This window comes from Heteronotia binoei, chromosome 2, assembly GCF_032191835.1.
Source record: "Heteronotia binoei isolate CCM8104 ecotype False Entrance Well chromosome 2, APGP_CSIRO_Hbin_v1, whole genome shotgun sequence".
NCBI lineage: Eukaryota > Metazoa > Chordata > Lepidosauria > Squamata > Gekkonidae > Heteronotia > Heteronotia binoei.
The window spans coordinates 170,813,555-170,829,828 of record NC_083224.1 but is presented as its reverse complement, the minus strand read 5'-3'; the positions used below and the strand labels follow the sequence as shown (position 1 = coordinate 170,829,828).

The following is a 16,274-nucleotide window of genomic DNA, read 5'->3' as shown; positions in this document are numbered from 1 at the left end:
CTGCACCCAGATTGGGGCAAAAGATGTCCAAGTCGGCCATTAGTCATGCCATTAAGCAGTGCATAGCGGAGGCCTACAAGGCCTTGCACCTCGAGGTTCCGCCTGGGATCACAGCACACTCGACCAGAAGCGCAGCCGCCAACGCAGCCTTCAGCAGGAACGCCTCAGTCGAGGAAGTGTGTAAGGCAGCTACGTGGTCGTCAATCTCCACCTTCGTTCAACACTACAAGCTGAACTCTTACGCATCGGCGGATGCGGCCTTCGGTAGACGAATCTTACAGCATGTACTGCCTGAGTAGGGCGATCCCTCCCTAAGTAACCTACTGCTCTAGGAGCACCCAAGATGTCCTCCGCCTCCTAGGGAGAACGACCCTTGGCACTTACCGTGAGGGGTCCTTCTCCTAGGAGGAAAGGAGGACATCTTGCCCTCCCATCTATCGCCCTACCTCGGGCAGCTGAATTCTCCACTGTACCTAACTACATCTCTACCAACATTTGATGGCCTTCGGGCCTGTTCCCTACTTTTCCTATCAATAAAGTTTATACCTTCGTCGATCGCCCATCTCCTTTATGGGCACCGACAGACTAATAGTTGTTGTTGTTTCACTTGTTAGAAGTTTTTATTTTTATAGATACAGTTAACGTTATACTGCTGCTCGGAGTCACCCGAACTGAAGATGGGTGGTTCCCCACAGCCACAGGAAGAGGAAGTTTTGATTCCTGCCTCCCTGATTGGACGGTGGGAAAGCACCCAAGATGTCCTCCTTTCCTCCTAGGAGAAGGACCCCTCACGGTAAGTGCCAAGGGTCGTTCCCTTCCATGGTCTTTGAGATGAAAGGAAACAGGCCTTTGACTACAAGATCTTCACAAACATTACTTACATAGGGTGGTATCATTGCTCTGTACTGGGGTATAATCCCAGGCTGCTGCTGCTGCCCATTCATTTTGGGCTGAGGAGGTTGCGCTATCCTTACATCCTTCTTCTCTGCAGCCTTGAGGCCATCAGTCTGTTCTACTGATCCAGGCACATTGTTATCTTCTTGACCAGGAGGTTTTGCCTCTTGATCCATTGGCGAGTTTGGAGAGTTCAGATTCCTACCTCCACCTTCTCGCCAGCTAGCCACATCTGGGTTGGGATAGACAAGAGATGTCTTAAACAGGTTTCTGATCATTATTTAGTCTGTGCTGCAGAGATAACATGTTTCAGTCCTGTTTTAGCTCCTCATTCCCCAGCCAAAACCCAAAAGAACTTTCAATGACAGGTGAAGCTATCTGAAGACATATTGAAATACATGGATCTACAACCTGAACCACTGTAAGAACTACCGTAAGAAAAAGAACTGCTTCTGTAGGCCAATGACACTGCAGCAGAAGATTGACTAAAGTTAGACTTACGCATTATTAAAAAATGGCATCTTCCATACTGGATCTCCTCCCCATGCTTGAAAGAATATGCTCACCTGAGTTTTTGGTGAGCACAGCTATGATAGGGCGTAATAACTGAACTAAACAAGCAAGTAACATCTGTAACAACCAACTGATCAAAGGTGTCTAATGGTTTTAAACGAACTCCCAAGATTCAACAATTCTCTGAAAATTTTAGCTGAACACTACTGGTTCAGTTGCATATTACACTTAATGGAAGAAAGGAGGTATAGTTTGAACCTAAAGTCAAGCTACTGGCTAAGATAGGGAACTGGAAGAGAATGCAAGCCATATTTCTTTTTCATTGAACCAGGAACAAAAAGGACAGAACTTTACAATGTGGTAAGTCCTTCCAGAGCTCTAAAAAAATCATCATTGTTAACAACACCCAGTTGATTCAGGTTGTAATCTTATAATAGTCAAAGGATCTCATATTTTCAAAGCAAAAATCTGCACTCCATTCACATACTATTTTTCAGAATACCTACATAAGGCAGAAGCTAAGGAATCCTGTTTTCTTAAAGCTATTCCCATACTTCATGTATACCTACTTTGTGGTCGTAAACTGGGCCCAGGTCCATATGGCTCTTCAGCTGCCTCCTTCTCTTTACCTGACTTTTCTTGATCTCCAGCAGCCTGCAGGCTAGGAAATTCTTGCTGGAAATAGCTATTTATTTGAACTCCAGGACCTAAGACAGTTGTAAAAAGGTCAGTCATTAATAGTTTAGAACAGAAAACCCAATTTGTAACGGGGAAAATCCTAAGCCATATAGAGCTATGCTTGCACTCTTCCTTAAAATAATTTCTTCTCAGAGAACAGATTCTGTTTCTTCAGTATCATTACTAGGTCACTTCTCTTCATGATGGACTGTGTTACAATAAGGAAGTCAAACCAAAGGGGCACTTTAACACTTCATAAACAGTTTTAAAAGAGGATTAGACAGATTCATGGAGGACAAGTCTATATCAGTGGCTATTAGCCATGGTGACTAAGAGGAACCTCCACATTCAGAGGCAGTAAACATCTGGATCTCAAAGCCAGGAGGCAACATAAAGGGAAAGCCCCAGCCTCTCTGCTCTGTTGCTGGCCCTCCAGAGGAACAGGATGGTCACTGTGTGAAGCAGGATGCTGTACTAGATGGAACACTAGTCTGATCCGGCAGGGCTCTTCTTATGTTTACTGAGTGGCTTGCTTTACCTGAATACAAACAGTCCATCAGAATAAGACTTTACTGACAGAAGTAGCTTCCCAAAATGACAATGGTAGTAACTTGGAACTGCTAGCTTTGACATAAAGCAGGACTTGGATTAGCCTCTGGTTAAGGACCTTGATTAGCCTTCTAGACATGGAGCAGGGGTCACTGGGGATGTATGTGTGTGTGGGAGATATCTGTGAAATTCCTGCACAGGGCTGGACTAGATGACCCTGAAGGTTCTTTCCAACTCTATGATTCTAAGAGCTATTTTTTTAAAATATCCATCTTGGCTATTTCACCAAAGGTGCCTGAGGAAGTTAAAAAAAAGTCAATGGAAAAGAAATCAACAAGAAGCCTAAACAAAAGTAGTAGTTTAGCACACGCTACACTACTCAAGTATCTATGGAGATGGTATTTTATAATTGAGGTATCAGTACAAGGGGGGAAAACACTGCCTGAAGTACCATTTACTGTATTTCAAACAATGATGGGGGGGGGGGCAGAGTGAAGCTTCAGATGATGGCTACAGTGATCACAAAAGTCCATAAGGGAGCATGTAACTCTTCAGCTATCCTAGTCCCAAACTGTAAAAGGGTTTTTAAGTTCAACACACTGAACTCACCTTACAGGTGAATTGGCAGCTTATGCAAATCTTCTAGCACAGGTGAAATATGTAATAAGCAATCTTGCCACTGCATTTTGAGCTCACTTAAGCTTCTGAAAGGATTTCAAAGACGGCCTCACAGAGAACACTGCTATAGTCTACTTTGATAGGCATCAATAACCGGCCAGCTACTAAAATGAGGCCATAAATATATTTAGTTTCTTTCAAAAGAGCTTCTTTCATAACATCAAATGTTTGTACACAGTGGTAATTACATATGATTAATTAAAGTTCTGCTTTTGATAGAGAAAAGTAGTTACTGGAAATAAACTAGAGAAATCTAACAGGAAGTAATTTGTCTAATGACTCTGTATAAACCTGCTTGTTTATCAAAGCATTCTATTCAAAATGGCTAAATTGAACATTTATTTTCTGCAGATGTAGAAAAGTCCCTTCAAATGATTAATACGGTGCTAGGGAAGCACATTAGCAAGATGGATGATTTTAGATTTCCCTGCCCACAATAAGATCCCTGTAAGACACACACAAGATCACAGTCTTATTCTATACTTTACACTGACCATGGACTAAAATCTCCAAGCTGACAGAAATACATAGCAAAGTAATATCTAAAATAATCCTCTTTGGTATCACTTTTTAATTTATCTGTCAGTACATTTTAAAGACCGTAGACCTAGACAGTGCTGAAAACTGCTTGGGACACAGAGTAGATTCTAAAAAGAACCACACGGAGATGTCGAATACTTGATCATACATGTTCTATAAAATGCCACGTATCCAATCAGGCAGAAGAATCATAAGACGGAAGAGTGCATTTTTTATGGAAAAGGGAAGCAGAAATCTTTGCTCCAAGTGCCTCCTAATATTATTCCCAAGAGTTTTCTAACTCCATAGAACAAAACAGGAGGGGAAGAGGTAAAGTGGGATACAGCATGAGAGGGAAGCAGAAAAACTCCACCCCATGAGCAGATTTGGAAAAAGTCCAGAAAAGGGCAACTAGAATGATTAAAGGTTTGGAACACTTTCCCTATGAAAAAAGGTTAAAACGCTTGGGGCTCTTTAGCGTGGAGAAACGTTGACTACAGAGTAACATGATAGAGGTTTACAAGATTATGCATGGGATGGAGAAAGTAGAGAAAGAAGGACTTTTCTCCCTTTCTCACAATACAAGAACTCGTGGGCATTCAATGAAATTGCTGAGCAGTCAGGTTAAAACGGATAGAAGGAAGTACTTCTTCACCCAAAGGGTGATTAACATGTGGAATTCACTGCCACAGGAGGTGGCGGCGGCTACAAGCATAGCCAGCTTCAGGAGGGGGTTAGATAAAAATATAGAGCAGAGGTCCATCAGTGGCTATTAGCCACAGTGTGTGTGTGTGTGTGTGTGTTTTGGCCACTGTGTGACGCAGAGTGTTGGACTGGATGGGGCACTGGGCTGATCCAACATGGCTTTTCTTATGTTCTTATCTTTTTAGATACAAGCCAATGAAAATGACACAATCTGATCATACCAATGCTAGATGAATACACTACACTGCCGTTTGCCATCCAGAGGGTCAGAATGGTGGGGAGAGGAGATCGCCTGCCTTTCCCATCTCCCTGCCAGGCAGGGAGTAGGCAAAGGAAGCTCCAGGCTCCCCCCCCCTTAAACACCCTGCCGGGTTTTTAAAGGGGGGGTAGAGGAGATTGCCTGCCTTTGCTGTCTCCCTGCCAGGCAGGGAGATGGCAAAGGGAACTTCAAGTTTCTCCCCCCCTTTTAAACACCCCTGGCAAGGTGTTTGTGTGGCAGATCATCTGCCTTTGCAGTATCCCCAGCAGGTGGGGAGATATCATTTCTTGTCTCCCGGCTCCACCCTCAAATTTTACTGGGCCAGGAAGGAGCAGTATAAAAATAACCGGGCCAGGAAGGGGAAAAGTTTGGGAAACCCTGCACTACACTATGTTCAGATGAGAGATGACTTATAAAGAAATATTGATTCTCTCATCCCCAACATGTGGACTGTGACACAATTTCAAAGACATACAAGGATTCCCTGTTGCAACTGACATCCCTGGGGGGATCCTAGAAGAATACCAATGTTCAGAGAACAGTTCCAATTCATAGGCTCTGACTAACTGAGAAAGAGGAGGATGCCAGGAGGCAATTTCCACTAGCTAGGCTAACCTCCAGAGACAAAGACAGTCACTGATACTGATCAAGATGGTGTGAGTGTACACGGAGTGTACACCCCGTATACACCCCGTATGCACATATATATGTGTATATAATCTGCCTTTGGCAGTATAAATACAGTTTACCTTTAATTTTAATCCAGCAAAAACCTGTCCTGGATAGCACAAAATTTGCAAAATACCACTGCAACATTAGAGACCTTAGGCACCAATGGCTACTAGACTGAATTTATGTGAGAGATCAACAAGAGGTCCAGATGCTTTGTTCCAAAAGTATGTTACTACCCATAACATTTGCTTCTGGGTAAATAGCCTGGTCCTATGACCACAATGGAAATGCAGGTTTACTCATACAAAAGAGTCTACAAAGTCTTTCCACCTAGACACAGTTACCATTATCAACTGCTATAGAATTTACTCATGTTTCAGCGTTAGTAGAAAATCTATAAGCTACTTTGATCCTTCTGCAGAAGGATGCAGAACGCTGCAAGAGCTGTTTTGAACCAGAAGTCTTCATCAACTTTACTCCCTGAAAGGCAAGAGCTTGTTTTGCTCCAGCATAATTTCAAGTTCTTCGAGGTGTTTTACATTTCAGATACTGGAATGCATCCAAAGCACCAGCAGTTGAGTGAACCTGGTTGAGCAGGTCTTCCCCACTTCCTCCCTCCTGTTCTGGCCCACTGGGTTCCCTGACACTCTTCTCCTGGGGCTTGAGAAACACTCAGGAACAGTATGGAGGCAAACCGAGCAGTAAAAATTGTCCTCTTCTCTTCCACTCATGAAGCAGCATCTTTGGATCCAATCAATTCCCTTCTTTCATCTTTCTGTCAAGTTGTCTATGCAAAAATTCGCTCTGGAAGTCTTTAGTATACAATTGCTACAGACTTAAAGAAGTTTCCTTGATTGAAATCAAGCACTTCATTTTATATTATTCCTGGCTGTCCTAAAGTGCAAAAATACAGGCATGCAAAGCAGATCTGCTACTTCCACTGCTCTGGCTCATCTTTTCTCCACTTACCATCTCCCTGCCCACCTTGCTTGGTATTGGCCCATGATTTGGCAACAGGAGTCACTTCTGGAGGAGCAGGAACTACAGGCTTTGGCTGGATCTGTGGCACTTCTGGTTGTCTGAAAGCAAGAGGAAATTACATGTGAAGAAACAAACCTCTTAACAAATGTTTCAGAAAGTAAGGATTAAAAAAAGCACACTGTCAACAATTGCCACCAGAGAGGTTCTGATTCTTGAGTCATTAAAAAAGAATGTACAGTGGTGTGATGGGGTGGAATAACACACAACCCACTGTGGGATTCCAGGACAGTACGTAAGAGGCCATTACTTTAGCCATCAATTCTCTTAACTTCTCAAGATCAGCTTACAGCAGTGAAGTCCCCAGCCAACTACTCTTCTCTCTGAAGCCCTGTAATAGGACAGCCTGGAAGGACTGCAGAAGAGGTGATCTGGGAAGTCCATATGAATCAGGCTTTTATCAAGTCACAGAGCTCTCCTTTTTAAAAAAATTCTTCAAGGGAGGGGTGACTTTATCTGTTTGTAATTTAGTTATGAGAGGTTTTTTCCTTGTAATACCCTTCCTCCCCAATAGTTATTACAAATCTGATGAAGGGAAGAACAGATAAACTGCTGCCAACTTCTTGACTGCAAGAATATGACATCAAGTTCCAAAACATCCCAGCCATGTAACTGGAAGAAAAAGAGCCAGAGTAATGACCTCACTAATGTTGAGACAAGAACCATGGATGGCAGACCAATAAAACAAGGGACAGCACACATGAGCTAAGCAGCAGGAGGTGTAATACAGTGAGAAACAAGCTTAGGTTCAGTACCATGCAGGAGAACCACTGGAGATTCTCCTTACTTAGCCCTGCTGCTCTTTTCAGCATGAAAAAGAGGCATGAAGGAGGCTGCCCTTGCTCTTTCTATATACATAACAGCAACAGGGCCTTCCAAAAAGTAGCAAACTAAAATTGCTAGTGACCTAGCAGGTGATGCTCCACAACCCAAATGTTAAAGATCACAGCTGTACTTCAATTCTCCTATGAGCCTCTGAAATCATTTGAAATATTCCTGCGGCACATGCTGCAATGCTGAATGATAATCCATTTAACTTACTTTTCTTCTTCATGTTGTTCTTGTTTAGAAGCCCATCCTGTGCCATCTTTAGGCACAATGTTTATGTTAGGATCATTGCCTTTGTTTTCTGCTTTAAGACTGGGGAGGTTAGCAGGGGGAGGCATTCTCCGTGAAATGGCAACTTTTCCAAGACTCTGTAATCCATGGCGTGCGGTAACTGTATACCAAGGAAAAACATTGTGAACAGTGAGTTTATGTTCACAGAGAAGTAGCTGTAAAAAGTTCTGCAAAGAAATGTGATTTTATATGTTGTCAAAGGCAACACATAAAATGTGATTTTAAGCAAAACTCATAAGGTTAGAAATCCTTAGGGGATTTATTTAAAAAAAAAACCTCATTCCAACTCCACTGCCACTGAAAAGCTATGGGGGGTACCCCTTCCCATCTAGGACTGGCATGCTGGTCAGTGGACTGGTTAAATGAACACCTATTATATGACTGCAGCCCTGCATGCATGGAAGGGTGGGATAAAAGTCCAACTAATAATAAATAATATTATTTAAAGCCAAGAACGCTACTACATAGATGGCAGCTTTCCTTTTTTATTTCACTATGTTATCATGCTAGCAAGGGAGGACTTCTTGGCCGAGCGAGCCTTGCAGTCTGCGGCAAGCCTAACAGCGCAGCAAAGCTTCTCCTACTGGCCGCCTGCTACAACTTCAAGCATCTCCAAATAGGAAAAGTTGGCCGGCCTGCTGCTTACTTTGCACAAGAGCCTTTAAAAACTTTTAAAATAGCTGCCTACTACTTCGAATTGGCTTTATTCTTAAAAACTTTTTGAAGCTCTAGGTTAACCCAGGTATTTCCAGGACAAAATGCAAAGCTTCCTCCAGCAAAAGAGACACATTTTGCTGATATGAGACTCCACTGTTACGAGAACAGAGCCTTCGGAACCAAACCACTGTTTCACGATAACTGCCAAATTTCTTTTTGTAAGACTTCCCCACCCCTTTGCCCAGCAAGTGAGGTATAAGGAACAGACAGTATTTTTTTTCTTACATTGCTATTAACTATGGCAATTTTTGAACCTATCAGGATAAAGCTATTTTGATAGTAGCACTGGATATCTTCACATGTATTTACTTTGCTTATCATGTACTTAATTTGCCGAGAAAAAAACCAACCAGCCAACAGCTACAAGTTTCTTGATTAAAAGAGACGGTCTGCTTCTGATGAGAACTGGCTAAGTTTCCTGAACTTCATCCTTTCCAATATATTTAACTGTCCTCACAATGTTAAACTGCAAGTCAACCAAACAACCTTGCATAGTTTAGAAAAAGCAATCTTGATGTTAGTCCTTTCTTGCTCTTTCCCACTGCTACAGGCTAACACAGCTACCCATCATGATTATATTTATATAAGGGTCTTTTGCAAGTCTCAAAGCTGAAATATGAAATGAATACTCTCCTACTCTTTCATTCAGGATTTAGCTTTTATTTTCCAGCTCTTTCATTCAGGATTTAGCTTTCACTTCCCAGCTCTTGCCAGTGTGGCACTGCAATGCTTGAGGAAGATACTGCATGCAGGTTTACACAAGTAAAGAATGTGAGCGTGGTTTTGTCAGAGGCATGAAGTAGGAAAATTAACTGGTTTGCAAGGAAAAGTGGCTTCACATTAAACACCAAGTAGTTAGCTCTGATACCCAAGCATGCAACAAAATGGTTGTTAGTTGTAAACAACCAGTTTAATTTAGGTGAAATACTTTTATCACTGAAACAAGCATTTCAGAAGTCATGTTTCTAGTACACGGGAATAGCTCAGCACAGTTTACATACCTGTAGCCTTCTGTGTTTCCAGAGTCTTTCCCTTGTAAGTATTAAATAGACTAAGGGTAGCATATTTGGTTTTTCCATCCTTTGCTTTTGTGCTCTGCCCTGACTTTTCCGACATTTCAGTTCATCGAATCTGGAACTCCTTTGCTTACCCCTCAAAATAAAAGAAAAAGAAACTTAGGCAAAAAAAAATCTCTACAAGGGTCCATTGATAACAATAACCAATATGCCAGTGCTTGTTCAGACATTTAAAAAATCTAAGGATTGAAGAGTACAATGAGTAAAAACTCTAGGGCAAGGGTCCCCAATTTTCTCAAGCCTTTGGGCACTTTTAGAATGATGAGAAGGAGAAGTGGGAGCCATCAGTTCAGTTGAGTTTATTTATCCATGACCAGAGGCAGGAGCCATCACAAACTGGCTGTCAAGGATGACGTTTCAGTATTTTTGTTTCTTTGGGACTAGAGGGAAGCTACCATTTAAATACATATGATTAAACAGATTAATATGATTCAACAGGCTTTGGACTTTTTCCATTTCCTCTCATCCCGGCCTCCCCATGCATTGTTGATATGGGAATCTGATTCCGTTTCTCTAACAGGGGACTCCAATATGGTAGAGCTCATAAGGCTGGAAGCAATGGACTTCATTTAATAGGAGTGTGTGCTTAAAATTGAGTGTGTACACTCTAGATACTACAGGGACTTGGAGGATGGAGTTTATTTCCTTGGCTGAGATAGAGAAACAATTAATGCTCCATTCCCTCCCCCCTTTCTTTCCTTGCCATTCTCAATTTTACTTTTAGTTCTGGTGTTGAGTGTCCCCTCCCTTCCTTTCTGCAAATCATAAGCATCTTCACGTGACAAAAAGAGTTTCTGAAAAGCATGGTCTGACTAGAACTGCCAATGGACTTGGAGAAAAATTCCCATCCCTTTAATAGAGGCTTGATAAGATATAATTTACCTGATTATGCTATTTAGCTTCACACCATAAAAAGCTTCAACTGCCCTATACCACACATTAAAGTGACAAAGCATTTTTCTTCAAGGCTTTTATATAACTATTTGATATATACCAGCCCATCATTTAAGGAGTTCAATTCAAAAGAATTCAAAAGAGAAGTTCAAAAGAATAACTCCAAGCAAATCTGCAACTATTAACTTGTTTGCAAAAAGACAGTTTATTCATGTAAACAAACACAACTGGAGAAAGATATGTATTCCTCAATTAAGTTAACAGCAACCACAACAACTCACTGCATGCTATTAATATATTCACAAAGCATTTCATATAACAAGATTGTCACTACTAAACCACTGCCTTATCCTCTCTATAATAAAAGCACTGTTGGGTGGCTCAATGCAGGTCTCCTATTGGCTGTGGGATGTGCATCAAACATTGGCCCATCAACCGCCATTCAAGATCTGTTGCATTCCATTGGCTGAGGACTAAAGCACTGCTTCACAGAGGAGAGAAAGTAAGTCTTTCCTAGATTGGATGACAGAGGGAAATTGCAACAGAAAGAGAAGATGAAGAAGATATTGGATTTATATCCCGCCCTCCACTCCGAAGAGTCTCAGAGCGGCTCACAATCTCCTTTACCTTCCTCCCCCGCAACAGACACCCTGTGAGGTGGGTGGGGCTGGAGAGGGCTCTTACAACAGCTGCCCTTTCAAGGACAACCTCTGCCAGAGCTCTGGCTGACCCAAGGCCATTCCAGCAGGTGCAAGTGGAGGAGTGGGGAATCAAACCCGGTTCTCACAGATAAGAGTCCGCACACTTAACCACTACACCAAACTGGCTCTTCTCTCAATTGGATGAGAGAGGGAGGAGGAGGGAAACAGCCTCAGAAAGTCTTCCCTCAATTGACTGAGGGCTCCTTCCCCTCCTTCTCTGGGGAACCAAACAGGTAGAGAGACATGGACAAAAAAAATGGCATCCCATCCCAGCAGAACAACATTTTATTCTAGATACTGGGCGGGGGGGGGGGGGTGTAGAGAGAATATAGCATCCTGTGTGTAAAGAGCATTGGGGGGAGGCCCTTCCAGGCCTATTTTGGCCTTTGAGGAAGAACTCATTGGGGCCACTCCTGACTATGGTTGCCAGCTCCAGGTTGGAAAATTCCTAGAGATTTTGTGGTGTAGTCTATGAAAGCCACACTTTGGGGAGGGGAGAAACCCCAGCTGCGGACTCAACCTCCAAAGCAATTATTTTCTCCAGGATGGGGAGAGAGATCTGTTGTCTGGAGTTCAGTTGTGATGCTACAAGACCTTCAGCCTCCACCTGGAGGTTTCCTACTCTAGGCCTAGAAACCTAGCCTCTGGATGACTTGATGCCATCTGACTGACATGACTTAACTAGGCCTGGCTGCTTGCTCTTGTTCAGCAGCAGCCCCCTCCCCCATGACAGCCACTGTGACGTGACAAGTCAGTGCTTCAGAGCAGGGTCTGTCAGACTGAGATTCTTACTGTGGAAGCTGACTGGGTGATTTTGGACCACCCACATATTTTCAGCCTAATCTACCTCACAGGGTTGTTATGCAGATCAAAAGGGGGAGATGGAAATGTAAGCTGCTTTGTCCCCACTGCAGAGAGAGACTGTCCTTTTCCTAGATGGAGGATGCAGGGAAGGGGGAGGAGATGGAAAGCTGAAGTCAGAAGGGCAGATAAAGGTAGGCTGATGGTTACAGTTGCCTTCTTGACATACCTTGCCTCCCTCTGCTTTTCCTTTTCCTCCCCAGTCCCCCACAAGGCCAGCAAATTTCTAATGCCCTTTATATTTCCTCCCCACAACAGGCATTGTTACTAGTAGCACTATAACTCTCCAACATCTGATACAACATGTAGTAGGGAAGTATCTTTATTAGGACCAATTAAAAACATACTTGGGGTGTAGAGAAAACAATGCACTTGTGTGTATGATAGAAAATCATCCTAAAGCAGTTATGATGCTGACTTAATTAGGTCAGACCAGGTAACTCAATAACTTGCTATTTTGGGATATTTCATTGGGACCTTACCTAATTCCTAGCTTTTGAATTTTTATTTATGATCCAACAGTAAACAAATTAGCTACAGCCACAGAAGGTATTTACAATTTATTCTGAACAATCCCCTAGAACACAGTAAGTTGTGACATTAATTTAGGAGGTAATTTAAGTAGTTATCAGCCCAAATGAAACTACTGGCCTCTTAAATCAAATGCTCCCAAGCACAAAAATGCAAAATTTGGGAGATAAGATTCCAATTAATTACTGAGAAGCCAAAGGTTTGAAAGCCATAATTGCTTTCAAAGAAACAAACCAGCTGTCACTGTAAGGCACTGACTGTTCAACAGGTACACACACACAGTTAATGTGCATGCCTTTACCAGAGTCACAACTAAAGCACCAATATCCTGCAGAAGAAATACAGGCACAAGGCACCATTTGTGTTACCATTTACTTTTCTTTAAAAATTATGGCTCAGAATTATCTGGGTGAGGTTATATAATTTCTAGTTCTTGGCAAGACCACCAAGTCACCTCAGTCTTGGTGCAACCTGGTTTTGCATCAAACCCTTTCACATTATTTGCTATCATGTTTCCCAAAGCAAACTATCAATGATGTCTATGAAATGCATGAAAAACTTCAGACACCCATGGTTTCTACTTTTCTGTAATCATGACAGTCAAAGCTCTAGAAAAGAGCTCCTTAATCTAACTAAAATACGTAGTCAAATCTCATCCATTAAGAAAACAAGTTCAGTTGCTCTTTCAGAGACATCAGATATAACTGACATGTTGTCATTACATCATTGAAATTTTCCCATCTCTGTCAATAATTAATTTGAGTAGTTTGCCAGTGAAACAGTCAGAGGAACAAGACAATGCAAGCCTTCTACCTAGCACAGGCATTTCTAAAACATATCCCAGGATTCATGCAGTATAGAATTTGCTTGCATGGCATTCACAGCACATGCAACCAAGCTGCTCCACAGAAATCTTGTTTCTATCTGTGGATGTTCACAAATATTCTGGAATAAGGTTTGAAGTCAAAGCCCATCACAGCCACTTATAGCCACAATCATTCAACAGACAGTACCTACTGCCATATGTGAAGCACAAATAACCAGCTGTTACAGTATACCAAATGGTAAGCTCAAACTAAAGCATAAGGAGGGAAAGAAGCATTTTGTGACTGTTAAGAGCTGCCAAAAAACAGAGGCAGAAGCCGGCAACTGCTGAATCATTCATAGCCTGACTATGGCACAGTAACCAGGTAAGAAAATACATTTCCATTATTGCTTGTGTGCTAGTACACAATACATTTGTAGCTAACCAAGAAGCAGGGCTGGTGTGGTATTTCTGAAGCTGATTTTTACCATAAAACTCCCTCGTTTTTGCTACCCAGTCTTAGTTTAATTATTGAAACCTTCCAATTTTAAAAAAATGCCCTATGAATACACATCACATTCCAGAGGATTACAAATAGTTCCCCCAACAAAGAGAAAGTGAGCCTTGCCGTACTTGCCAGGTTGATGGCTTCTATCAATCTTGATGGTTTTGCATCTCTCTGCTAGGGCTAGGAGAAGCTCTGCTTCCCCACGTTTCATGACTGAGAAAATGCTCCCAAGTCTAGCAGTGCTTGCTCTTGCAAAAGCAGGTGAGAAGGGGACACACAGGCAGAGATTGCCTCCTCAACTGGAAGCTTTAGATCAGGGGTGTCAAACATGCAAACCGGGGGCTGAATCAGGTCCCCGGAGGGCTTCTATCAGGCCCCCGAGCAACTGTTTCTTGTCTGCTTCCTTCTCCCTCTCTTGCTTCCTTCTGCAGCTCAGCTTACTTTGCAAGGCTTGCTCAATTGCACAGGAGCTACAGAGCAAAATCTTGATTTTCTCCGTTAGTTGAGGCTCCTTCCCCTCCTGGTCCCCTAGGGAGGAAAGAGCCATAACTTCCTTTGCCCAGTTCCCTAGATCCCATGGGAGAAATACAAAGAATTCACCTACAAAACCAACAAATGCTAATGTTTTAAGCATGTTTTATTTTAAGGTGTGTGTGTTTTTTAAATCTTTAGTCGTGTTTTTTAAAAAGTCATGTCTTTTAAAAAGTATTATATCTCTGCTACCTAATCATAAATAGGTACACACATGGCCTGGCCTAACATTGCCCAGCTCGGCCCAACAAGGTCTCATTTATGTCAGATCCAGCCCTCATGAGTTCGACACCCCTGCTTTAGATGATCACCAGAATTGCAGTTTACACCCACCCCAACACTTCTCTAATTGAGGGAGAAAAGCTGACTATATTCTGATACTAGGTTGGGAGGGATGCTCTTCTCTTTGAACACTGCCTTTTAGATCATGAGACAGGGATCTTAGGAATCACTCTCTGTTGGTCTCAGTTGAATCTTCTTCCTAGGAAGGATCTGGCAGGGTTCCACAAGGTTCTGTGTTCTTACTCACTCATGCTTTTTAATAGTTATGATGTGCCATTAAATGAGATCATCCAAAGCTCACTCATGATACCCAGCTATACTAAGCTCCCCAAAGCAGCTCTGGATGCTGCTGAGAGAACAAGGGTGAACAAGCTGATGTTGAATCAAGACAAGATGCAGGTGGGAAAAGTTGAACTTCTGGAATGACTGATCTGATGGTTTTGGATAGATGGACAAGCACCTTACTCTGAATGCACACGTATATAAAGTTAATGCTGTCCTCCTTTCTAGACTCAGCTCATTTGACTTTGCTAGCTCACACTTCAGGATAGATTACAATAATAAGTTCAGGTCTGACAGGAAAAGTATTACGTATATATCAATTTCCCCTACTTTCCCCCATATTTTCAAAATTTCTTGAAATTTTACTTCTCTCCCCATGCTTTATACTGTATTCACGGCAGCTTATATAATCAGACAAAAAAGACAACAATGAAAAACATCAGAGTTAACAGTCCATAAAATTTCAGTTTAAAACTTCTAGTGCCTGCATGTAAGTAAAGGACTTTAATTGTAACATAGGGCTGGACAAATCCCAGGCCCCAGGACACCAAGTAATTTCAGTGTAGCACCTACTATTTTCAGCAGTAATTTTATTGTGGCAGCTCTTGGCAATAGCCAGAGGAAGTACAAAGCTTTTTTTATCATTCACACCAGAACATCTGATCATGCCATAAAAATAAATGTGCATGAAGTTCAACCTGCTCTGAAGGCATAGTCCAGTGAACAGCACTGACTCTCACAGGGGTGCCACAGGTAAGAGGAAGAGCTGCCCCTGGAATTATTAAAACTTCCTTTGCTACCCCCACAGACTCCAGGGATGATAAACCCAGCTGCCACCCCCAAGGTTTTACCTTATTGGAGGAGAAACACTTTGGTTTTTCTCTCTCCTAAGATTTTGTACAAGAAAAACCACAACTCTATGAAGTCTGTGTGAGTACGCAGGTTGTACCATATAGCCGATGTAAGGAGCTACCACAACACTCCCTGAATCCCTTCTCTCAGACTACTCTTCACACAAAAGTGAGGAGAAAAATCAGAAATATATTAAGGGATAAAAAGTGAAAGTCAGGGTTGTCAAGAGACTAGGCCACTTCATACTAATTGTCTTGTACTAATTCAAAGCTTTGGTTCAGTGGAACATGGAAAAATTCCTGCTCACTGAGCACCGAGGCCAGACTGACAGAGATTTATGTATATTCACAGGGAGATATAAGGAAGGATGGGAGGCAGTTCACAGGTGCAAGTGTCTCATCATCCCTAAACATTTTAAGGCCACACTCAGAGGACCTACACATTCCATCTAATTAATGCAAGTATTTACGGGAGATTGTTAACTGGATTTGATGTAACTGCAGAACACCAGATACTAATTTGCAATCTCACCTGTGTGGTTATTTCACCTGGCTAGCAACACCAATGGTCAATTGGGTTACATCATAGGGCCTACTTTTGATTAGCCAAC

General features: G+C 42.2%; 1 protein-coding gene across 1 annotated transcript in view; it reads right to left on the bottom strand.

Annotated features, from left to right (window-relative positions):
* The window catches only part of PRRC2C (proline rich coiled-coil 2C), a 90,845-nt gene that overhangs the window by 60,069 nt on the left and 14,502 nt on the right, over window positions 1–16,274 (bottom strand). Inside the window, exons 2-6 of the mRNA XM_060232449.1 lie at window positions 9,343–9,493; window positions 7,547–7,724; window positions 6,437–6,546; window positions 1,977–2,114; window positions 882–1,126 (exon numbers count right to left, since the gene is read on the bottom strand). Coding sequence (XP_060088432.1) covers window positions 882–1,126; window positions 1,977–2,114; window positions 6,437–6,546; window positions 7,547–7,724; window positions 9,343–9,457 — 786 coding nt within the window. The 5' untranslated portion in view covers window positions 9,458–9,493. The remainder of the gene's footprint in view (window positions 1–881; window positions 1,127–1,976; window positions 2,115–6,436; window positions 6,547–7,546; window positions 7,725–9,342; window positions 9,494–16,274) is intronic.